A 26877-nucleotide genomic window follows, 5' to 3' on the forward strand; every position below is an offset into this window, starting at 1 on the left:
GCTATGCAAAAGGTAAAAAATCCTTCTATTTTTATGGCTTGTGCCTAAAGTGAATTAAGAATCAAAGAAAAGGTTTATATTCTTAGCTACTTAGATTATATTAACTTGAGCTAAAAAAAGCTTATTTTATTCTTAAAGTCAACAGATACAAATTCAGTACACAAATATAGGCATAGCAAGGATGAATAAAGCTTTATTTCTACAGATAAGACAGCCTTACTTTAAGTCATTAAAGATCCATTTTAAAGTCTGTATCTTAAAATTAAAAAAAAATGAAACTGGAAAAATAAATTTAACAAATTAATATTCTTACAAAGCATTTTTCTAATCGCCAGAGCATCAATTCCAATTGCTGCTTTATCTCTAAAACATGTTTTTGCCTTACCTCTTCGCTAATATCAATAGTATCTCCCACTTTCAGCTCCAGTTCATCCTCATTTTGTGGAATGTATTCAAAGAGAACTTTACACTGACGCTTCTTGGTCTCTAAAGGAGGTAACATAAAAAAATTAAGAAAAATCATGAAAACAAACAGTAGCACCTTTATTTACATACTATGCTTATCGTCATAGGATTTGCATGTATGAATAAAAACAGTACGTGGAAGCACTCTCAACAGCTAACCACAATCTACTCTGGCTGGCTTTCCACCTTGTCCCCACGTTACTATCTCTTCATCCTAAAATAAATTCACACCGACTACAAATAAGGTGGGCTCCCAGCAGTGAAATCTATTTATGTATCTGATCCCACTGATTATACAAAAGTAAAATACCCACTGCTAATTTTGAGACTGGAAACAGAGACAATAAAAGACACTGTTGGCACAACAAATTTATCACAGTCAAGTCCTCCAAGCCAGTGATTTTCAGACTACTTCCTGATCAAAGCTACGGATACTTCAAATGCACTAATTTAAGAGTAGCTGTGTCAAAAAAAAAGACAAAATGCACAAATCTAAAATGTATTTTATCTTCTTTAAGCTCTATTTTCTGACATAAAAATCAAACTCAGGTGAAGGTAAAAATAATTTTACTTTAGCTTTTCAAACAAGCTTTATTTATTCAGACAAGTAATGTTTAGGAAATGTAGGCCTTTAAAAAATGTAACGATTCTTTTTAATGAGTATGAGTATCTTTTTAAATGATTTAAAGTGAAGAAAGAGTATTAATTAGCCTCCCGCCCCCAAGCATATATATCAATTAGCTTTGAACAACCTAGTTATATTTTTTTCTGTGAAAACACTGAAGTTTTATTGATATACGGCAAAAGACATTCACACCAAAATTTACTAAGTATGTGAGCAATTTTAGAAGCATAGAGACGAAAGTATTTTTACCATGCATTTCAGAAATTTCCCCCAAACGTGAAATCAGTACATATTTATAGTACAGAACAAAAAAAGTAATTCGTAATTGTTTACATTTCACAAGCCAGTGTCCTATGTCTTACAAAATGCTCTTCAGAACTTCAAATAATAGTAAATGTAAATGTCTGAAAATTGAAATTTAAACATGTACCCTCCTCTGCCCAATACTTTCATTTAAGCTGTTAGTGAACCACACAAGAGAATCAGTATTATATCTTCTCTGAGAGCAGGTCCCCCACCATTTGTACGTGGGCAACACACATTTGTGCAGCTCTTTTGCTTGCTATTATTATGTGCAATGTTTTATGAAAGAGACAATACAACTGAGCACACACTGCAGGTGGCCAACAATCTCAGGGAAAGCCAGTGCAGCTCAGGAGGCCTGGCCGCCGAGCCAAAGCCCCCCCACCAGTGGAAGCAAAAGCTGTATCTACAGAAATGGACACCGGATGAGGACACTTAAAAGAGCTTTGCAGAATCAGAACCTTTGCCAGCAAAGACACCAGAACTTCACGCTTCCCAAAGAGCCTGCCCTATATAGCCAAGAAAAAGGAAAATCACTCCCCGTACACTTCATGTGCCAATCGGACACCTGCCAGTTAACCCACGGGAGTCACGGCAGCAGCAAGGATGCGCTCCTGGCAGCTGTCCAGGCTGGATGCCGCGTCCTCCCACCAGAGGACAGCGGCCTGACCCCGCCCAGCAGCGCTCTGGGCCCCTGAGGCCAGGTGAGGCCCCACGAGGAGCCGAACGTCTTATTTTACAGATGAGGAAACTGACAGCCAGAGGGTGATCCGCGCCTGCTCACGGGACACAACAGTTGACAACAGAGTTTACCTCTCATTTAGGTGGCGGTTTATACCTGGGACATACACAAACTTGGGCACCTGTGCTTTCTGGTGTATAAAAAGAATAAAGATCTTGGGGGCAGTCCCAACAGTCATGTCCTATCAAGGCTCTCTTTTCCACTTAAAACCTAGTTATAGTCTAATCAAAAGCTTTGTTTTTGTTGTTTTTCCTTTCACACTAGCATAATTCTCCAGAGTGTCTTCTTCCAAAATAATGTGCAAAATTATCTGCAAAGGAATTTTTCATTTTTCAAAGGAAAATCCATATTGGATAAAAACATCTAAACAGCCCCTACTATTGCTATAAAATGTGAGTCATTTATTTAAAAAAGAAAAAGTTTTCATATGATTCCATATTTTTATATGGTTCACTCATAAGTTAAGGCGAGTGCCTATATTAAACTTATCTATTAATTGGCAACACAATTAAAGGAATATGGAGATTCTTCACATTTCAAATGGCACATACAATGTCTACCCATACATATTGGTCAATAAATATTTACTGAATTTCTAAAATGTATCAGAACCTTTACCAAGCAGAAAAGAAAATGCATGTAAGAGTAGAACTGTCAATAAAAGGATATGCAAAATTCAATTTTTTAAAATAACTATAATGAGTATTTTCTTAAGTAAACTCCATATAGCTTTTCAGATCTACAAAGAAATTAATGATAAAGTTTTGTGGGTTTTTTTACGGTACGCGGGCCTCTCACTGTTGTGGCCTCTCCCGTTGCAGAGCACAGGCTCAGCAGCCATGGCTCATGGGCCCAGCCTCTCCCCGGCATGTGGGATCTTCCCGGACCGGGGCACGAACCCGCGTCCCCTGCATCGGCAGGCAGACTTTCAACCACTGCGCCACCAGGGAAGCCCTCAAGTTTTTTTTTTTTAATCAGTATTTTATAAATAAACCCATTAATAAGGAAGAGGATAAACAAAGTACAACAAAGACAGGGACATATTTTCGTCTTTTATGTACCAGTACCACTCCAAGTCCTTCACAAACATCTCCCACACAAAAGGTCATAAAAACTTGTTATACATATCATTTTACCAATGAGAAACAGGAACTCAGCAGTAATTGTCCAAGACTGCAAGAAAGAGGCAAAACTAGAAGACACTCACTTCTGACTCCTAAGCCTTTTATCTTCCCACTGTATCAGGCTGTCTCCTTTACAGATTAGAGTGCTTTAACAAAGCTCATGCACTCTAGTCACGTTGGATCCTTACTCCCTGAAAATACCATGGACTTACTTATCTCCATGGGTCTTCCAAGGGCTGCAATTCTAACTAGAATAGAAGGCCATACTCCCCAATCTTTACGTAAATGATATGTCCTACCTAAAGAAGAGCTTAAATACACCTTGCTCAATGACTCCAGTATAGAACTGCCCTTTCATTTGAATCTTAACTGCACATTATATATATATCTCTAGTATGGTTCTTAATAGTATAAAACACTATAATAATAATTACAAACATTTATCGAGCACTTCTTATAATATTTACTTAACGTGTTAATACCTCTAAAACCCTATGAGGTATAATCATTACTATCACCCCTGTATTACAGTAATTTGATGTTTTCCTCTGTTAAACTGTGAGTTTTGAATCATTATCCATACCCAGCTTTATTTGGCAGATTTGACTGTCCACACTAACATTGCTCTTATGGTCTTCATACCCACAGGTATTATGGTATTCAACACATAAATGTCAAATAACTTCAGAAAAACCTTTTAGAAATATTTTATATTTTTTGAAAAACAAAACCAAATTGTGTGAAATTACACACTAAAGTGACCTTCCTGTTGTTTCTACTGAAACAGAAAATCCTGTATTTTCAAATGTAGGTCATCAAAAATGGCAAGTATTTCATGGTTCTAAAAAATAGATCTAAATATTCAGATCAAACAGAGTTCTTAAACTGTGGAACTATTTCTTATTGAAGAATAGTTTTAATTTTTCCAGCAAATGCTAAAATAAAAAGCATACCACACTCAGAAGCTGGGAGGTTGAATGCTAAAATTTCAGAGATAGCAACAAAAAGATTTCTGATCCGTTTTTGGTTTCATTTGGTTCTGGAAAGTATATCTTCAGATTTTATTATAGCATTTAAAATTTTCTAATATAAAAAAATACTTTTTTAATCAATTTTTTCTCCAGTAAGCAAAGATAATCATCAAGAGTTAAGAAACATTAAGACTGAGCCATTTGCTACATGGCTGAATCTTCTTTAAAATTTTTTTCTTATTCTCAGCAATAAAAAAATCATATTACTTAGGCCATTAAGTGAAAAATTCAAGCTATTCAAGATTCTAGCTATACTGCTGAGATATACCACTTAAGATAATCAAAATCTTAGAAGACATGATCGCCACAGTCATGAATAAAAAAAAACGCATGTGCTTAGGGATGAAGTATCATGTCTACAACATACTTTCAACTGATTTAGTTTAAAAATGTATTTATACATGTATATAGAGATAAAGCCAATATAACGAAATGTTAACAGCAAGCTTAGGTGAAGAATACACCATGTTTACTGTACAATTATTATTTCAACTTTTCTGTAAGATTTTAAGTTTTTCAAAATAAAATACAAAATCAAAACACCCTACCCCATTCATTTATTTGAGAGGCCACAGCTGGGGAGGAGTCATTTGAGTGAGTCATTTTCCCCTTATAAGTCAGAATATTTTAATGTCAAAGAGCAGAGCCTGAAATAATATGCCCCCCCTTTTTGTAATGTATGCTGTAAAGATGTATAGTCAGTGACCATATTTTGATGATATTCAGAACTTTCATTATCTTCTTCAAAAATGACTCAGAATTGGGAGGCATGCTACCAATTGTTCTCTGAGAATGAAACACTGTGTAGATTAGCATTTTAGTCAACTAATTTTTCATGTATCATTTCTTTCTGTATAACTACTAGTGATCTATCAGTATCAATCTAAATGTATATTTTACATTCAAAATAATTATTAACTAGGTGAAAAATCACTTCTGTAGCATGAGTTCCCACTAATAAGGAATACAAAGTTACAAGCACTGATGTCTTCCCTCACACATGCCTTAAGTAGATTCATATCTGGCATCAATTTTTTTCCAAATGTAAAGTGAAATATCTACTAATATTCCACATTGTATGTTATATAGAATTGTGATGCTGAAAGATGTCATTTATTAATGCAAGTAAACTACACCATTATCTTTGTGCCTGATTTTACAAGGGTCTCAGCAGTAATGTCATTTGTACATGTTTTTGCTATGAGAAGTGTAAATAGGTTCTTTTCTGTAACTTTAGCAACTTATTGCAATCAACTTTATCCAGGAAAATTTTCTGTGCTCACTCTAGAAAATACCTGTCTTACTAAAGAGGATATCATAGTTAACTTACACGCAATAGCAAAAGTTTCAATGGTTTTGTGACTAGACTTTGCAAAAAGGCCAACACTTTTTGGCTTTGGAGACTAGAGAAAAATAGCTAACAATTCCAGTCTCCAGATATCATACTATCTATCTGAACTTCTCCTTTTAGTTGCTTAGACAACATTCAACACACATGCAGATTCACCTGTCTTGGCACACAAAGATTTGAAATGAACCTTCACAATGCAGGCTTTATCATTACCAACCTTTAAAATGTTTTTTTTTTAAATATTAATGGTATTGATTAAAAGGGTATATACTATTATTTAACATTACAATGAACGGCTTTTGAATAACTGATCTATTCCATAAATTAAGGATATGATTCAAACTAACAGTAACAAAAAAAAAAAAATCTGATAAAGAAAAAAAAAACATTAGCTGCTTTTCCTGGAAAAGTAATCTGAAAGCAAAAACAACCTGCATCCTGTTTTAAATGTTAGCTAGCACCAAATGACCAATTCAGTCTTTGCAGCACATGTACTTAAAAACAAATTATGGAGGATCCTTAGGAAAAAGCCTAAGCCTCCTGGCACCAACTATATAATGGTTTCTCCTTCTTACAGGAAAATGAATTATGACCAGGGTTCTCAAGGAAGGTAAAATTTAGAGTCCTTTCCCATTAGGAGACAAAATAACCTTGATGTCCTTTGTCCAGCCTCTACTTAAGATGAAATTTGTCCCTTTATAGCTCAGTAAAGCTGAAGAAAGTAGTAAATAAGTTTTACAACAGAGGTCACAAATAACCCTTTTGTGGGTCTAAAATTCTCCTCGTGCATAGAAATTCCATATAGAGATTCACCTGTAGGATGTGGAAATACTGTTATCTATCCCCCAATCCCCAGACAGAGTTAAAGAGTCGAGGACAACTAGAACTAGTAAACTGCCCACCCTCAGGCAGTACGCTGACAGCAGTATGGGTAATATCTAAATATTGTTTGTACATTGCATTTACTGGGAAACAAAGAACACCTATAACCCTTTATTGGTCTCAGTGTCATGAAACCTGTTTTTTATGAAAATCTGTTTTCATTTTATGAAAATAATCAAAGGGTGATATAACCCAGAAAGTGGACGTTTCCCCAAATTCATAGACAGTAGCACAGAAAGTAACAGGTTGAGATATGAGGACAATATAAAAATCATTAATAGTCTTACATTTGTGAAATGTATGTAAACAAAATTTCTTTATATTATAGACTACTTGGCACATAAGGCATTTTAGTACCAACGTCAAGCACAAGGGACCACAACATCAAAGACACTGATCGAAGATAAATGTGGTTAAATACTCATTTATAACATATTAAATCAAATTGAACATAGTAGTCAGTATTCAGTCTCTCAAGGGGCTTCAGGTTTACTATGTTAAAACACTATCCGCTCCCACAAATGTAGTACTTCTTTGTATATGTTTAATGCTTTTTTGAGTAACAGTCTTTCCAAGACTAAGTTTTTGAGAACAGCAGTATTACCAGTCTTTTTTTCTTACAACTTTCTCACCAGCAGTAAAATAAAACTCAAGAGTTTAAGTGATCTAAGGTTGTAAGACAGACTCAAATTCATGTCCGATTTTAAACATGGTGCTCTCTCTCTATGCTAAACTGTTCTCTTAACATATTTACACTGAATACTTAAAAAGCACTCTGCTGGGCCAGCCACCTTGGAAAACTGAATGTACATGTTCAGATGGCTAACCACTAAAGAAAACGTTTTATCAAATGCTTACATCTATACTGCTTAAGGATGAGCAGACATTTTAGCATCCCATTAAATAAATGATATTAAAGTAAATTTAAGGCAAAGTGTTAACTATTTAATAGAGTATGTAAGACTAATAAGAAAACAATGCCTTATATCTTAATTTCCAATCCCTACAGATGGCTGTCGGCAGCTCATGCTGGATTACCAGATGAAGACTGAATACATGGGCCAATAAGTAGTAACATGAGAATAAGCAGGAAGTTTTTGTACTCTGTTACAAAAGGTTGAGCTAATTTTTCTTACTATAACTTATGGACTGTTATAAAACCACATTCTATTTTGATTTAAATAAACAGGAAAAAAATTATTTACATACTCTTCTTAATGTTTTTGGTTTGTGGATGTGGCTGAATTCCTCCGGCTAGAAGTCCATAGGTGCTTATTCGTTGTACAAGACTTGCTACATTCCCTTGCCTTTCCCGTTTGATGGGCAAATTGTCATCCTTGGATTCTGTCTCTCTCTTAATTTCCTACAAAAGGGGAAATCAGCAAATAGGCAAATTAAGTTGTATTTTATTAAATTCTCAAATGTAAAATACCAAAACCAGGTACAGTGATTATTATATAAAACATAATATCAACAGTTTTCAACCTTTTTCTCTGCCCACACATATCTAAAGAATATAACACACTTTGGTAACAATGACTTATTAGGAGTTTAAGTCTTATCAGAACTAGAGATAGAGGTAAACCAAGTGAGGCTGAAACACCACCTCTATCCCAACACACAAAGAAACCCTGCAATCATAAACAAACAATAAGACAAACAATAATTCTAAGTCAGGGAACTGGGCAAACTTTTTCTATAATAGGCTAGATAGTAAAATATTTTAGGATTTGCAAGCCATACAATCTCTGTTGCAACAATGAACTCTGCCATTTGTAGTGCAAAAGCAGTCATATACTTAAATGAATGAACAGAGCTATGCTCCAACAAAATTTTATTTATGAACACTAAAATTTCAATTTCATATAATTTTTCACATGTCATTAAATACTGTTCTTCACTCAAATTTTTCCAACTATTTGTATAATTCTTAGCTAGCATTCTCAGCTCATGGACACTATAAAAACAAGTGGTGTTTAGATCTGGCCCATGGGCTGTAGTTTGATAAACCCTAAGTCATAGGTCTAACAGAAGATAGGTGAATCTTCATGAAAAGAAGTATGAAGTTTTATTGGAAGACATAAAAGAAGACATATGAAAGAGAAGTCATGCCATGTTCAGTGACTGAAAACTCATTATCATAAAGATAGCATTTTCCCTTAAAACTGATGCAATGATGCAATGCAACTGAATAAATATATCACAGATTTGGGAGAGCAATTAAAAAAACTGGTTCTAAATTTGTAGAGAAGAACGAAAGACCAAGAACACCCAAAATACTTCAGTGAAAAGAAAGTGAGGGGACTTTTCTTTTAACCAAGATATAAAGAAAAACTGTATGATACTATAAATTAGTGTGTACTGGCATATAAACAGACATACTGATAATGAAACAAAATAAAGAGTCCATAAACAGACAAACTTGATTTACAACAGGCAAAAAGTGAGGGGAAAAAACTGAATCTTAAAACACATGGTGCTTATAATGCTCCACATTTAGGGAGTAGGGAGTGAAACTGGATTCCTACTTCACACATTTGATATTAAAATTAACAGTTTCTGTTCATTAAAAGTAACCATGGAAAATAAAGAAAATCACTAACCAGGAGGTATTTTTCACATATAAAGTTAACAAAGAATCTGTATCTCCAGGTGTTTATGTCTACTGCAATGTTAACTAGTTGTTACTCTCTAGCTGGTAGGATTTCAGATTACTTTGACTTCTTTATACTGTTCAGAAGTGTTTGATGCTTGCTTTGTTTGTGTTTTTTAACAAGGCATATCATTTTGCAAACAGAAAAAAAGTTTTCCATTTTGGGAAAACTGTTAAGTTGGTGAAAAATTCTGAAAATTATTAAAGTACAAATCATAGAAGACACACAAAACATTTCACACTATAGTGGCTGCTTCATTTTTATTGGTAATGTACTTAAGGAAAAACACTTCAATTTGCTATTAATACATGACACACCATATGAAAACCTCACGGTTTTCAGACTGCACTAAATATTTTTCAATCTAATGAAAATATGAAATCTATGTAAAAACTGGTAGTTACAAACCTCAACATGCCAAGGAGTATTCATTTTGGATTCTCTTGAACATCTCATGAGCCACCTACATTTTATTTATTTATTTTTAACATCTTTATTGGAGTATAATTGCTTTACAATGTTGTGTTAGTTTCTGCCGTACAGCAAAGTGAATCAGCTATATGTACACATATATCCCCAAATCCCTTCCCTCTTGTGTCTCCCACCCTCCCTATCCCAACCCTCTAGGTGGTCACAAAGCATGGAGCTGATCTCCCTGTGCTATGTGGCTGTTTTCCACTAGCTATCTGTTTTACATTTGGTAGTATATATATGTCCATGCCACTCTCTCACTTCGTCCTAGTTTACCCTTCCCCCTCCCCGTGTCCTCAAGTCCATTCTCTATGTCTGCGTCTTTATTCCTGTCCTGCCCCTAGGTTCTTCAGAAACTTTTTTTTTTTAGATTCTATATATATATGTGTTAGCATACAGTATTTGTTTCTCTCTTTCTGACTTACTTCACTCTGATGACAGACTCTAGGTCCATCCACCTCACTACAAATGACTCAATTCCATTTCTTTTTATGGCTGAGTAATATTCCATTGTATATATGTGCCACATCTTCTTTATCCATTCAGCTGTCGATGGACACTTAGGTTGCTTCCATGTCCTGGCTATTGTAAATAGAGCTGCAATGAACATTGTGATACTTGACTCTTTTTGAATTATGGTTTTCTCAGGGTATATGCCCTCTTGAACTGTTGGTGGGAATGTAAAGTGATACAGCCACCATGGAGAACAGTATGGAGGTTCCTTAAAAAACTAAAAATAGAACTACCATACGGCCCAGCAATCCCACTACTGGGCTACCTACATTTTAAAAAGATTAAATAAAAACTAAAAAAGCTGAAAGCTATTGGTACAGGAGACCAAGAACTTGGCTTGATATTCAAATCTTATTCCTCTAGGAAAAGAATTCCAATCTGACCAAATATGAGACAGCAGACAGGTTCAAGAGACAAGATGACCTGGGTATAAATCTTGGTTCTATCCTGTTGGCTAGCTAAATAACTAGATATTTGTGTTATCTTTTAATAAAAATTAACCACATAAACAAGTATGATATATTAATATAATGACAATGTCTCCCGCTTCTAAAAATATTAATTTACAACATATTGCTCAAGATCTAGAAACATTTTGAGGACCTTCAATATTCACTGAGACACAATCAAATCCATGAATATTAGGTATAATAAATCTTCTGAGGACAAAAAACACAAAAGGGGAAGGAAAACAAAATTAAAATATATACAGTCTACACTGAATAGGGAAAACTCAGGTTTACAGCCTTCCAAATACACTGTGCCAACTAAGATGTTATCAAAAGTATCAAGCGACTTTCAGCTCTAAGTAAAATTACAAATAAGGTAAAGTCTGCTTTAGGCTCCACCCCCTCCGCCTCTGGAACCCCTCCCTGCTACAATCTATTTCCACCAGATACACACACACACACACACACACACACACACACACACGAACTCTCTCTCTCTCTCTCTCTCTCTCTCTGTCTCATCAACCTATTCTCTTCCCTCGTTCCTGGACACATAGTACCTCCAAATTACTCTTTGGCTATCATCTTAAATAGCAATTATATTGAGTACCTATGAAGTGTTACTAAGGCTTCCAGTGTTTCTTCCTTCTTCTGCCCTTTGTTTCCTTTTACCTAGTCAGCCAGTAAATAAAATACATATTAACATTATAGCATCTCTTTCGTACAAACTTTGCTTCCTTTACTGACTTTGAAAATGACTCCAGGAGATGCAGTAAAAGAGGTGTCTTCACTTGAGAAAGTATCATGTATTGAGAAAGCAAACTCAAAAAAACTAAATCTCATTCTACAAATGAGGGAAGCCTCCTACACAACAGGTAATGTCAATACAAAATTGGCCAAGAAAAAAATACATTGTGGATAATCTCCATATAGATAAGAATGTACTATATTGATTTGCTTGGTTTCATAAGGATAAGAAAGTAGGATAAGGAGTATGAAGTAGCAAATTAAAGGAAAAGACAAAAAATATAAGCAAATGAGGGGTAGCTTTAAAAAGGCTGGAGAAGATATAGTTACTCTCCATCTACTGAGGTAATCAAATATACTTAATTCTGATTACACTGACCAAAAACAGATAAAAGGTTAATCAATAAGATTCACAAACCACTCCTTCATGTTGAAATATATCTATTTTACAATTTGGTTATTTGATCATGGCCAGTACATGACCATGATCTGAAAATAGAAAGCAATTACCCTCTACAACCTAGAAGCAAAGGTCACAAAGAATAATAAAAACCAGATTAGATGGCAAGAGCTTCCTTTTACTTCTCAAATGGAATAGACAGATATCTTAATCACCAAATCCCTAAACAGAGTTACAGTCCTGCTTATGCTAATTAAAATCTGAGGAATACAGTAGTCCCTCCTTATCCACAGGGTCCCAAGACCCCCAGTGGATGCCTGGAAATGCAGACAGTACTGAGTCTTACATATACTGTGGTTTTTCCTATATATACATACCTAAGATAAAGTTTAATTTATAAATTAGACACAGTAAGAGATTAACAACTGATAATAAAATAGAACAATTATAACAATATACTCTAATAAAAGTTATGTGAATGTCATTTCTGTCTTTCAAAAAATCTTACAAATATAATGCCTTTTCCATCTTAACTAAGCATCTATCACACACCGTGACCATAACTTTTCCAGTTTGAGGTGAGACAGCAAAACTAGTATGAATTCCTTTTTTCTTCTTCACAATTTCACAGACAGAAGATTCATTCTTACCATAGATCTTAGCAACCTCAGCACATGATTTTTTTTTCTTTCCTTATTAAGCTTTCATCTTTTCACTTAAAGGAAGCACTTTACAGCTTCCGTTCACATACCTGAAAGGTCAGCATCACTATTCTTAAGCTTTGGGGCCATTATTAAGTAAAATAAGGGTTACCTGAATGTAAGCACTGCAATACTGTGACAGTTGATCTGATAATCAAGAGGGCTACTACTAAGTGATGGGTAGGGTATGCTGGACAAAGGGATGATTCACATCCTAGGCAGAAGGGCACGCAATTTAAAACTTACGAATTGTTTATTTCTGGAATTTTCTGTTTTAATATTTTCGGGCCACAGTTGACTGTGGGTAACTGAGGCTTCGGAAAGCAAAACCATGGATGGGTGGGGGGGACTACACTTATTTTTAATTTAACATTCAGGATTTCCAGAAGTGTTATATAAAACTAGTGCTTCCACTTTACAGAAGCATAAATCAGAAGATATGGAAGAGTGATATTACTAAAGAAAAGAAAAATAAGCAGGATTAAATATTTATATGATACATGTCCACTGTTTTAGCTTTGACTGAGTCAATATTAGACCCACAATTGAAAAATTAGGTTTCCAACATAACAAAGTGGTTTACCTCATTCCTAAAATTTTCATTTTGTTTTTCAGAATATAAGTGATAGTATATAAGGTATGATCCAGAGGAACTACCTTGAGTCATTAGATTTTCGTTTTCATTACAATTAAATTAAATAGATATCCACAAAAAACCCTTAAGTCTAAAGAAAAATGACCAACAGGAGAAAATCTCCATAATATGAAATCAATATGTACCTTCTGAGTGCCAACATATCAAAATTTGCAAGGAAAATAATGACAGATATAATATACCAGGGCTATTTTGCAAGTTTCTCAACTTATTCTCTCCCTCAAATATGCTATTCTCCACATAATTGCTGTCTCTCTAATTTTAACAAAGGGCCTCCCTATTTCAGCAGCCCCTCCCCAATTTGGAAAAGGCAAAAATAGGAAAGGGAGGGGGAGTTATGCACATTCATTGTCAATGGCATCCTACTCCTTTCCTTTTTCTGTCACAAGAATGTTAATGAGAGCCAAGTGAAGTAGAGTGGGAAAAACACTAAATAAAGAACGCTTCTCTTAACCATATTCTTTCAGACACACAACACTTACTGAAGTGGACTGAAAATGCCCCCAAAGTTTATGATGGTCATACTTTTCATACTAGTTTTGGTAATTCAAGAATGTTATTTGAGCTTTCAGCCCTAGGATGAAAGAGTTTTAGGATAAGAACTGCAGGGAATGAGGGCTAGAGTACCTATGACTCAAAAGACATCAGGCCTACATGGAGACCCTTCTCTCAAAGCTGCTAGACTCCTTGAGGTCACAGATGACACTGACATGCAGGTAATGAGTACTGATCCACAAAGCAAAACCAGTCTAGCTTCTGACACTCAAGCTTTCCTGGTTTAAATTATTTCTACAACTTAAAATATCTTAGCAGAAAGAAATTTATTAACTCTTTAAGGGCAAAAATTAAAATTTAACTTTCCAGGTAAGTCCAAGGTAAACATTAACATGATGTATATAATAATGCCTCGAATTTAAATTTGTGGTATGAAAAACAGGATGTAAAGGGAGGAGGGGGTACAAATAATTCAGTTTAAAACATTTTCTAGGGGCTTCCCTGGTGGCGCAGTGGTTGAGAGTCCGCCTGCCGATGCAGGCGACACAGGTTCGTGCCCCGGTCCGGGAAGATCCCACATGCCACGGAGCGGCTGGGCCCGTAAGCCATGGCCGCTGAACCTGTGCGTCCAGAGCCTGTGCTCCACAGCGGGAGAGGCCACAACAGTGAGAGGCCCGCATACCGCAAAAAAAAAAAAAAAAAAAAAGCCTGAAACACATTATCAAGCTCCGAGAACTCTTCAAAAGGGACCAAAATTCCACTTTAAATTAAAAAATATAAGGAACAGCAATTCACTTACCAGCACCTGAGACATCTTCTGTAAACATACTCACTTATTTTTTAAAGCACTAAAGTAAAAACACTGTAACAATAACAGATCATATAATAACCTGTAGCATCTCCAGAATCAGTATGAAGCTCATAAAAAAGCTGCTTCAAAGCTCAAACACTGGGCTTCCCTGGTGGCACAGTGGTTAAGAATCTGCCTGCCAATGCGGGGGACACAGGTTCGAGCCCTGGTCCAGGAAGATCCCACATGCCACGGAATAACTAAGCCCATGCACCACAACTACTGAGCCTGTGCTCTACAGCCTGCAAGCCACAACTACTGAGCCCGCATGCTGCAACTACTGAAGCCCCTGCGCCTAGAGCCCATGCTCTGCAACAAGAGAAGCCACCACAATGAGAAGCCCGCGCACCGCAATGAAGAGTAGCCCCCGCTCGCCGCAACTAGAGAAAGCCCGTGCACAGCAACGAAGACCCAACGACCCAACACAGCCATAAATAAATAAATAGATAGATAAATGAATGAATGAATGAATGAATCCTGTGAAGCAACAGCTAGGAATTTAACTGAGAATGCTTACCTTAACAAAATTATCAGGAAACATTCCTCTTCTCCCATTTAGTTCTCCTTCTAGCCATCCTTCCTCCTGTAGTTTTCTCACGTTCCTGATGATTTCCCCAACTCGAATAGTTAACTCATCATCATGTACAGCATCATAGTCATACTCCACAATATAGTCAACTAAAAAAAAAGAAAGAAACATCTAAAGCTTAATTCACGAAATGCTATTAACCATGTTAATAAACTTAAAACTAAGGAAACTGTTTAGCAATGATAATTAATATTACAAAGGTACCATCAAAGCTTACCTCTGTTTTAAATATTTGGCTACATCAGCAAATTTCTTGATTGCCTGAGTATAATGCACAGTACCAGTTTTAAGCAGGAACCTCAACACAATGTGCAATTTACATCGTCACTTATTTTTCCAGTCAGCTAGAGATCCTTTGTGACACACTCTAAAGTGGTTCCCATGATCCCCATCTCTTGATATTCATGTCCTTATGTAATTCTCTCTCCTTAAGTGTGGATATGACCTATGACTGACTTCTAACCAACAGAATATGACAAAGAGGATGGATCTGTATGTGATTACATAAGATTGTAACGTCCACCTTGCTAGGAAACTCTGTCACTTGCTGGATCTGAAGATGCAAGATGCTTTATTGAGCTGGCCTATGGAAAGGACCGCATGCAAGCAACTGAGGAGGCCTCTGGCTGACAGCCAGCAAAAAACTGAGGCCCTCAGTCCAACAGCCCACAGGGAACTGAATGATGCCAACAACCATGTGAGCTTGGAAGCAGATCCTTCCCCAGTTGAGAACCCAGCCCTGATCAATACACTGACTGCAGCCTTGTGAGGGACTCAGCCATGCCCAGACTGGTGAATCACAAAAACTGTGAGATAATAAATGTATATTGTTTTAAGTTGCTAAGTTTGTGGCAATATTCTTCACAGAACAGTAGAAAATGAATACACCCTGAAATGAAGACTCTTAAGGATCCATTTCACCTCTTTTAAGATTTTAGGTTATAATAGGACATCATATACACATAGCATTAACATTTTCACAAGCCATACCTCCACTCATCTTTTCTTCCTCCTATAAAAATGATAAGAAAAAAGAACACTCACACACACACACACACACACACACACACACAACAACCAAAAAAAAGGAAAGGGAGTATGGGCAGACACTGCTGGCTGCCAAACCAACAGCCATTCCCACACTGACTCCTCTTCCTTCGTCCTTTCTCACTGAAACTTGATTTTGTTCAGGTATATGGAGACCCTGTACTTTTACAAATGAGGCTTCTCTCTCAGTCCTAGGGGGTTAAATCTTAACTATTCTAGACCAGCACGTCTCAAACACTAATGTACAATCAAGTCATCCTGTTGACTTGGGAATCTTGCTTAAATGCAGACTGACTAAGTAGGTCCTAGGATACCTAACGCTGCTGGTCAAAGAGGCAAAGGTCTAAAGATAGTTGATTTATAGTCAATTCCATTCATATTCCCTCTCCCTCTCCCTCCCCGCCCCCCACACACAGACTGGTTTTCAAATACACATGCGATGGATCGATTGACCAATACAATGTAAGCAGGGGTTCTGGGAAGGTTTCATTTGACCTTATAAACAAAACACAAGGAAGGAATGTACTCCTGCAGACTCTGCATGTTCTTCAGTGAGAATGTAATGGACAAAACTGCTACAACTAGTTGAGACAAGAAAAACAGCAGATCTGATTAGAAGAGAAGAAAGATGAAAATGGCCTGGATCTTTGCTAGATTCATTAAACTGCTAAGTTAACCAACCCTGTATCTCCAATACCTTTAGATTTCTTGTTATAGAAGTCATTTTTTCTTAACTTTTAAATAAATTCTAGATAGGACTGTATTTGCAGCTGAAAACATCCCAACCTGAGAAGGGAACTAGTGAGAAATTTTTTAAATTTGTGAAAATGTACCCATAACTGATAAAGCCAGAAGCCCAGAGAACTTAAGGAAACTATAACTGAGACATCAAACTGCTCTCCAGAACCCCAGAAAGGCTAGAAATTCAGAAAAGGAGTGCTCATAGGAAATGTAGAACTGAAAACAGGGAAATTAATATCTGTATGGAAGAGCTGACACCCATTATCAACCACAATAACTCTGAGACAATAATGCTATATAGGCAGGTATTTTTTTCGAAGGTAAAAAACTAAAGGGTTCATCTCAGTCAGACACACACACACACACACACACACACACATACACACACACACACACACAAAATAGTTTGGGGAAACTAGTATAGCTACTATGGATGAGTGATGGTTTCTTAGAAAAATGACTACTGATTTCCAGAATTTAGAGGTCTCCAGAGCAATGGGCAGCTCCCAACCTACTAATTCTAAAATAAAACTTAAGTCCTACCCACATAAACAGAGTTCCCAATTGGCTTTTTATTTATTGTTTATTCATAAATATGAATAGTACACAATAGTTAATCATGAAAGACCATGATAAATTGAAAAATTACTCCTGGATGAAATATACATCCACTGCTCCCCTTCCAGAATTATTCAGTCTTAAAGTTATTAGGTGTAGAAAAGCACAGTGCGGGGAGAGGAGGCCAAGGTTGGGAAGGAGTCTGAGAAGGTGTGAGAAGACAGGGGCCAAAAAGAGCAAAGAAGGTATCCAAAGCTGGGGGAGGGGTGGTAGTGATGCTATCAGAGCCAAAGTAGGGTGAGAAGGGTGTCCATCTATGGAGGCTCCCCTAGTGCAGTCTATCAGAACTCTAAGGTAGGGTGAGGAAGGCATTCATGCAGAGAGGCAACATGATATGGTGTGCCAGCAACCAATCACAGTGGTGAGGGCATCCAAGCTGAAGGGCAGCTTAATGAGAAATATCAGAGGCCAAATGGTGTTGGGGGTAGGGCCAGACTTCCATGCCGAGATGTGGGAGGGTGGAGGCAACCTAGAGTGGGGACTAACAGCCCACACAGAAGAAAAGAGTGTCCATATAAGGGTGGGGTGACAGCAGAGATGGAAGAATGATTACATCCAGGGGAATTAATCAAATAAGTAAATATATTAAGAATAATGGAAGCCAAGTTTCTCTATGAAAGGGAGTTACAAATATAAAGGGAAAAGGCTTCATTTGATCCTGTGATATTAAATGGGAATGAGAAGTATCATCATGAACTCATGGTTTTCAATACATAGACATTCACATATATATAAAACACACACACACACCACACACACCCCACACACACACAAGCTCTGTCCACTGAAAGGGCCTGAAACCACAACATTCCAATGGCAATGAGCAAACCTAATGCCGAGATCTTCTAAAAACCATTTTCTACTGAAAGGAACCAGGAATCCTTGGGAAGATAGGCAATTCCAGGGCTAAGGCAGGAAAAGTACAAAATAAGCCTGAAACATGATGTTGTGGCAGAAAGCAAAGAAGTTCTCAAAAAAAGATAAGGTGATGCCAAAGGACACAGAGAAGTGATATCAGAAGGGCTCCTACTCACCAAGTCAGGACAATCTGAGCATCAAAGTAAATAATGACTGTAACAGAATATACCCCACTGAATAAAGTAAGAAACTATAAATAAATGTTAACTTCTTAAATTTTATAACTGAATTGTGATTAAGTAGGAGAAGATCCTGATTTGTAGAAAATACTAAAATATTCAGGAGAAAGGCATAAGTCAGGAAAAAATTCTTTGTACTGTACTTTAAACATTTCTACACCTTAATGTTTAAAAATTAAAAAGGATTTAAGCATGTACAAATTTTTATCTTCAAGAGATGTAATTAAGTTCATAAAATCAGAATAGAATGCTATGAAAAAAGAAATGAGAAAATAAAAAGCATTTGAAAATGCATCTTCCAAAATGTCTTTTTTTTTTTTGCAGAGGTGGTGACAAACCCAAAAACCTTTACAAAAAAAGGTAAAGGAAAGAGACATAAAGAAAATATGAAAGCAAATGTGACACAGATGATCAATCCAGACAATTCAACATCCAATTAACAGTTCTAGGGGGGAAAAAAAGAGAAAAATAGAGAATAGACAATGAAATAATACAAGAAAATATTCCAAAGCTATATGAAACATATCTTCAAATAGAAAGAGGTCAGTGAGAGTCCAGTACAATGAACAAGTAAAAAAGTAAGTACTCACATCTAGGTGAAATTTCACAACAAAGATAAACATATCCTAGAAAGCTCTCTGAGAGAGTTCCATCTACAAAAGAATGAGAATCATATTAGGAGACTTCTCATTGGCAATACCAGATTCTAGAAGAAGAAAAATAAAAAGGCAAAGCCACTTAAGTACTGAAGGAAAATGAATTCCATACTCAGTGAAATCAACAGACAAGTATAGGTTATAACATTTTCACACAGACAAGGACAAAGAAAATTAACTCCTACATATGCAATTACATGATGTTATCCAGTAAGAACCAAAACAGAGGAGGATACAAAATTCAAGAAATAGTGGAGCCAGGCTTAGAGTGAGAAAAGTTCTAAGATAGCAATTGTGCAACAAATCTAAGGAACAGTCTAGATTAAGCAAGAGACAGAAAGTTCTAGGAGGTATTTGGTGGCAAAAAGAAATGAGAGACAGACTGTGAAATTTTATACTATCCTGAAGAATCTGGAACTCAAAGAGACAATACAGCTAGATAAGGAGAGGAAAAACTAAAGATGATTACGAACTCCTGGAAAGGCAAAGAGCTATACAATGTTGAAAATATAATCATCATATATACTATTTGGCTGCACAGCAAAAAATATTTACGTGGTCATAATAAAAATAATAACTAGCTTCTGAGTTAACACTGAAAATCAATCTCTAACAAAATAAAAAGACTAAATTATGGTTACAGAAGAAAATATAAATGTTAACAAGCCTTCACATTATAGTATAAAGTAAAGATTAGGGAGGTTGATAAAGAGAAGGATAGAGGTACTAATATCTTCACCATACAAAGTGCTAAGTCCAGAAATACTATCTTACTTGCTGAAAAGAAAAATAAGAGTATAACTATATACTCAGGATTTAGAAAGGTAACCAAGAGAGAAATAAAACCATATTGAGATAAATGGAAAACAGATGTGAGATTACAATAAGCTAAATCGTTACCTATCATATCAGAAAGTTAAAAAATGAAAGTATCAAACCAAAAAACAGCTATAGAAACTTGGGAAACTTGTTATTTAGAAATACAAAAGCCAAAAAAATTAAAACTGAAAGATAAGATAGTTCAAAGTTGTTTCCCTCTGAAGAATGGGAATAGAAGTAGAGAACAGCGAGGCAAGGAAATGCTCTTTTTTCATTATAAGTCTTTTAATACTTTTGTATTTTTATAGCATATATAGATATTATTTGGATAAGATTTTTTTTACAAAGCACTATGTATTAAAGTGGCTTGTCCAATATTATTGCAAATATAACTCATGATTCTATGTGTTATAATTTAAGTTTACTGAGTCGAAGATAATTTATTTCTCCTAAAGAAAACACCATATGGTAAATAAGGTTAAATTCTTGCCCTTTTAAACATTCATAATTAGGCTTGCAATACAATGTTAAATAAGAAAGGTTATAAAACATAGGTATAGTAACAACATATTTTTGTAAAAAAGGAAGAAACAAAAATATGCATAGAAAAATATAAAGAGTTACATTCCAAAATGTTAATGGATGCCTGAAGGGATCTAAGATGCTGTTTGTTATCTCCTTTTCTTTCATCTTTAGTAAAGAATTAAAAGGGGTGGGTAGATTGGGAGTTTGGCATTGACACGTATACACTGCTATATTTAAAACAGATAACCAACAAGGACCACTGCACAGAGGCAGGGAACTCTGCTTGGTATTCTGTAATAACCTAAATGAGATAAGTATTTGAAAAAGAACTGATACTGAATCACTTTGCAGTATACCTGAAACTAACACAACACTGTTAATCAACTATACTCCAATATTTAAAACAAAAAAGAATTAATCTCAGCCAAAAGAGAGGTTAGGAATTGGCCTCATCCTGATCTCTAGGAAGAGTGTTTTTGTTTATTTAAGGACTCTGGAGTTCCTTAGGCACCTCTGTTTACCTGAGGACTTTAGCAAACAAGATCATTATCTTGGGGGCTTCACATCATGCAGCATCTGTTCTACCTCTGGAAGGGCTAGACACTAAAGGTCAGTCACATGGGCAGTCAACTACATCTTCTCTATAAAACTCTGGACACCAAGACTCAAGTGAGCTTCTCTGGTTGGCAATACTCTGCATGTTGTCATACATCATCACCAGGAGTTAATGCTGTTCAAGACTTCAGAGAGAGAGAATGACATCACACCTGGAACCTTCCTGGACTCTGTCTCATGCTTCTCTCCCCTTGGCCAATTTGCGGTACGCGGGCCTCACTGTTGTGGCCTCCCCCACTGCGGAGCACAGGCTCCAGACATGCAGGCTCAGCAGCCATGGCTCACGGGCCCAGTCGCGCTGCGGCATGTGGGATCCTCCCAGACCGGGGCACAAACCCGTGTCCCCTGCATCAGCAGGTGGACCCTCAACCACTGCGCCACCAGGGAAGCCCCCCTTGGCCAATTTTAATCTGTATCCTTTTACTATAATAAACCATACCCAAGAGTATAACAGCTTTCAATGAGTTCTGCAAGCCATTCCAGCAAATTGTCAAACATGAGGGCAGTCGTGGGAACCCCCCATATCTGCAGTTGTCAGAAGTAAGGGCATTCTTATAAACAATAACCCACACCTTGGCATTTTTCTACAATAAACATATAATAATTGGGTAAAAATAAGTTACTAAAAACACTGATGCTCACTAGACAGTATGTAAATATTGTATTTACAGAAAAGTTAAAACTGTTTAAATAAAAACTCATTTAATTCATGAGTTTGCTATACAAACTAGCATGCAGGCCATCATTCCAAGAATCAGCACCCTCCATATTGTGCAAACTCAAAAAACTCATTCTTTCATTGAAAACTGGTACATTGCAAAGCAAATTAAACTTCTATATTTCAAACTAAACAAAACTCTTCCACCATTTAAAACAATTGTGTTTGACTGACTAATTCTCTTCACTTTAAGTGCTTGCTTAAAGTGAAGAAATAAATGTTGACGAAAAGCATTTGGGAGGAAAAGGAAAAAAAGAAAATGTGTACATCCTGAAAAACACTCTAGGATGTATAAGGTATACAGACCCTTGTCTATCACTAATGGCTCTTTCTACCTGACCTACTCTCTATGAAACCCATCATTTAAGATTACACATTTTGTTTGTGGATTATTCATCTTTCATTTCAAATGTGACTACCAATGAAAGAGAAAGTAAAATTTAAATTACTTTAGCTACTTAACAGTTTATTTTTATAGTGTGAAGAAAGCAACCCAAGTTAATCACATACCATATTTTAGGATTTATGTGATCTGCAGAGTAATAAAGATTTAAAAATATGGCATCAAAAAAGACTCAAAATAAAAGAACACTAGATAATTTGGACCAACCCTCACAGGAAGACAACTAAAAAAGCTGGATGCAATATAAAAATCACCTTCTTAGACAGACTAAATTACTAAAAATATATGTTATCAGGTGAAACTGAAGTGAGAACTGGAACCCAGAGAAGTAACTATGATACTGAGGCTACTTTCGCTCTGGAAAGTATTTGCCAATTCTAAAGACATGACAGAGGCTAAGCGGCACTTTCAGCAGCTTTGCCGTTCTAGGATTTGAGAGTGGAGTTCAGGAACTATCGAGGGTGGTAACTCTGAGAATCTACATGCACACTTTGGGAAAGGACCCTAAATAACTGCACCCAAGCACCATAGCCCAATGTTATGTGGATGACTCAAGAAACCTCATACCATTCAAGTGGTTCAAGACAAAAGAGAAGTAACCGGAATCCTCCCTGGGAGAAGATAACCTAGACATAAAATTATGTCAAGAAATATTTTTAGTCTACAACATCCAGAGACAAGGAAACATAACCAGGCATGTAAAATGCAAAAACATCATAAATAAGTGCCTAGAGAAACAAGAAACAACAGAAACATTTCTATGAACTCCATATACTGAACTTATCAGACACAGACTTTAAAACAATAACATTTACCATGTTCAAAGATATAAATTACAGATTGAAAAACTGACACAAAGCTCAGTACTACAGACAGTGAGAAAACAAACTTGAACCACACAGGTATTCTAGAACTAAGAAAGACAATAACCAAAAATAGAAACTCAATGGATGAGTTTAAAAGTATATTACATACAGCTTCAGAAAACTAGCTAAAGGGCAGACAGGTAAATATCAACAGAAACTAACCAAAATGCAGTCAAGAGGGACAAAAATATAGAAAATATAGATGAGAATGTAACAGACATAGAAGATATACTAAAACAGTCTACCATGTTTAATTGGAGTCCCAGAAGGAGAAAATAAAAACTATCTGAAAAGTTAATAGCTATGAACTCACCAAACTGATAAAAGACATCAATCCATGGAGTCAAGAAGTCTAAGCAATTCCAAATGGAATAAATAAAAAGAAATCTGCAACTCAACATAGTAAAATTGCAAAATATCAAAAAGGAAACAAATTCTTAAAAGGTTACCAAAGAAGCAACACTTAAATGGGCTTCTCGGCAGCAACAGCAGGAGCCAGAAAGCAGCAGTTTTGTATTTTCAAAATGCAGAAAGAAAATAACTGCAAATCGTGAAGTCTGTACCAGAGAAAATATCCTTCAAAACAAAAGCAAAAAGATAAGCATGGGCATCATCAGAAAATCTACAAACAACAAATGCTGGAGAGGGTGTGGAGAAAAGGGAACCCTCTTGCACTGTTGGTGGGAATGTAAATTGATACAGCCACTATGGAGAACAGTATGGACGTTCCTTAAGAAACTAAAAATAGAATTACCATATGACCCAGATATCCCACTACTGGGCATATACCCAGAGAAAACCGTATTTCAAAAAGACACATGCACCACAATGTTCATTGCAGCACTATTTACAATAGCCAGGTCATGGAAGCAACCTAAATGCCCACTGACAGACAAATGGATAAAGAAGGTGTGGTACATATATACAATGGAATATTACTCAGCCATAAAAAGGAACGAAATTGGGTCATTTGTAGAGATGTGGATGGATCCAGAGACTGTCATACAGAGTGAAGTAAGTCAGAAAGAGAAAAACAAATATCGTATATTAACGTATATATGTGGAATCTAGAAAAACGGTACAGATGAACCAGTTTGCAAGGCAGAAATAGAGACACAGATGTAGAACAAACATGGACACCAAGTGGGGAAGTGACGGGGGGGGTGAGATGAACTGAGAGATTGGGACTGACATGTATACACTAACATGTATAAAATAGACAACTAATAAGAACCTGCTGTATACAAAATAAATAAAATTAAATTAAATTAAATTTAAAAAGACAAACAAAAAGTGGAGTTTGCCACACTGAAAGAAACTCTGAAGGTGTTTTCTGAGCACAGCAGGAAAAGGGGAACACATCCAATATCCAGAAAGAGATGCACAAAGGAAAGAGGCAAAAGAGTGGTAAATATATAGATATATAAACACTGAGTAAAATAAGAAAAAATTAACTCAAAATGGATTAAAGACTTAAACTTAAAACTTGAAACCACAAAACTCCTAGAAGAAAACATAGGCAGTAAGCTCCTTGTCATTGGTCCTGGGGATGATTTTTAGGATTTGACATCAAAAGGAAAAATAAACAAGCGGAACTACATCAAACTAAAAACTTCTGCACAGAAAGGAACCCATGAACAAAATGAAAAGACGACCTACAGAATGGGAGAATATATTTGCAAATCATATATCTTATAAGGGGCTCGTAAGAACTCATACAACTTAATAGCAAAAGAAAAAAACCAGTCTGATTTAAAAATGGACAGAGAATCAGAATAAACATTTTTCCAGAGATTTCATACGGATAGTCAACTGGTACATGAAAAGATACTTAACATCACTAATCATCAGGGAAATGAAAATCAAAACTTCCAGCTATAAAATAAGTCCTGGGGATGTAATGTACAGCATGGCGACTATAGTTAATAAAACTATATTGCATACTGCAAAGTTGCTAAGACAGTAAATCTTTTAAAAGTTCTCATCACACACAAAAAAAATTGTAACTATGTATGGTGACGGATGCTAACTAGACTTACTGTGGTGATCATTTCTCAAAACATATAAATTTCAAATCATTATGTTGTACACCTGAAACTAATATACTGTTATATGACAGTTATACCCCAACAACAACAAAAAAATCATAAATAAGAAGATGAAAAAGGAGGAGGAGGAAGAGGGAGGGGGAGGATGTGGAAATTTTAAATATTAGGAAGATTAACAACAGCTATATAAATCAGGAGTTAAAGTATTCTAAGATCCCTGTATGGTACAGAAGGAGAGTAAAGGTAGCAATTAATATATTAGATTTTTAAAAGTGAAAAAGGCATGTGGTAATCACTAAAATAATACAGTATAAAAATGCTAGACACAAACAAACAAACAAACCTGACTTGCAGTTTCAGCTCCAACATGGAAGAAGCTTGGAAACTGTCACTCCCACCCTTACAAGAAGAAAGTTAAACAAATGGAAAATCAGTGACTTTCCTTGGACGCATCAGAGAATTGAGGACACAGGGCAAACCACCACCTCAAGATACGGAGAGACAGGCATGTCCAGAGAGTCACAGCTAAGATCTACTAGATCATCTCAAGTAGAAACCACTGGAGTCATAAACTGGTAAGAACACTGTACTAGTTTCCCAGGGCTGTCATAACAAACTATTACAAACTAGGTGACTTAAAACAATAAAACTATTTTATTCTCTCATAGTTATAGCTTTGGTGGCCAAAGTACAAAATCAAGGTATCATCAGGGTTGGATCTTTCTAAAGACTGATATAGAATTGCTCCACACCTCTATCTTGGCTTCTAGGGGCTGCCAGCAACCTCTGGTATTCCTTGGCTTGCATAATTCCAACCTCTGCCTCCATGGCCCTCCCCTTCTGTGTCTCTGTCTCCAACCTCCTTCTCCTTACTCTTCATAAGTACACCAGTCACTGGATTTATGGCCAATCCTAAATCTAGGATATCATTTTAAGATCCTTAGCTACATCTGCAAAGACTCTATTTCCAAATAACGTCACATTCATACGTACCAAGACTTAGGACTTAGACATAACATTTGGGGGGCAAAAAGTCAATCTACTACAAAAACTGAAAACAAAACCTTTGATGAATTGCTGGAGGCTAAGTATGGAATCGCACGAGAGTAGAAAACTTCTGGGGGCCACAGTCTCAGGGGAGCCCCCACCCTTTTGTGGGTTTTACTTCCAGGAACCCCACCAGGTTCTCACAGTGAAGAGCCTATAAAGATCTCCTTGTGGTTCTGGCAGAGAGAAAAGGGAAAGTAATCATTGTGAAATAACCAGTACCCAAAACACAGACCTACTCTCCAGGAAAAAGACTTCACCAGGTCCTGATCCCACCTGTGGAAAGGGTATAAGGGCATTTCTCTGATTCCAGTCCCCTCTTACCTTTCTGTCTCACATGGAGAGGTGGAGGGGTGGGGAAATAAGAAAGACATCACAGTCCCAGGACACAGACCCACCAGTAGTTTGAGATTTAATTGTAAGATTATAGGATGCTTCCTCTTCCCAGCACCTTACAACCATACCCATGGGGCTCCATTATAATAAGTTAATTACCACTGAAAGAGTTACATAATGCAGATTCTATCTGAGAAGGAGTTCTTAGGTAAACCCAAAGGCAGCAGGGGAGACAAAAACAAGGACACTAAAGCAATTTGATGCCTCTGGCACCTACAGCTAGAACAAATATTA

At 36.3% G+C, this 26877-nt stretch overlaps 1 protein-coding gene across 5 annotated transcripts in view; it reads right to left on the minus strand.

Moving 5' to 3' along the window:
* CD2AP (CD2 associated protein) overlaps window positions 1-26877 on the minus strand; it is a 105861-nt gene that overhangs the window by 56631 nt on the left and 22353 nt on the right. For 4 of the 5 annotated variants that reach the window (XM_089918638.1, XM_089918639.1, XM_089918641.1 and 1 more), the window contains exons 2-5: window positions 19141-19203; window positions 14976-15136; window positions 7733-7886; window positions 386-486 (exon numbers count right to left, since the gene is read on the minus strand). In XM_089918638.1, the coding sequence (XP_089774764.1) occupies window positions 386-486; window positions 7733-7886; window positions 14976-15136; window positions 19141-19203 (479 nt within the window). The remainder of the gene's footprint in view (window positions 1-385; window positions 487-7732; window positions 7887-14975; window positions 15137-19140; window positions 19204-26877) is intronic. The other variant, XM_089918640.1, reaches the window with a different exon arrangement.

This window comes from Delphinapterus leucas, chromosome 10, assembly GCF_059928025.1.
Source record: "Delphinapterus leucas isolate spDelLeu-1000000601 "Yukka" chromosome 10, BTC_Dleu_Yukka2, whole genome shotgun sequence".
NCBI classification, from domain to species: Eukaryota; Metazoa; Chordata; class Mammalia; order Artiodactyla; family Monodontidae; genus Delphinapterus; species Delphinapterus leucas.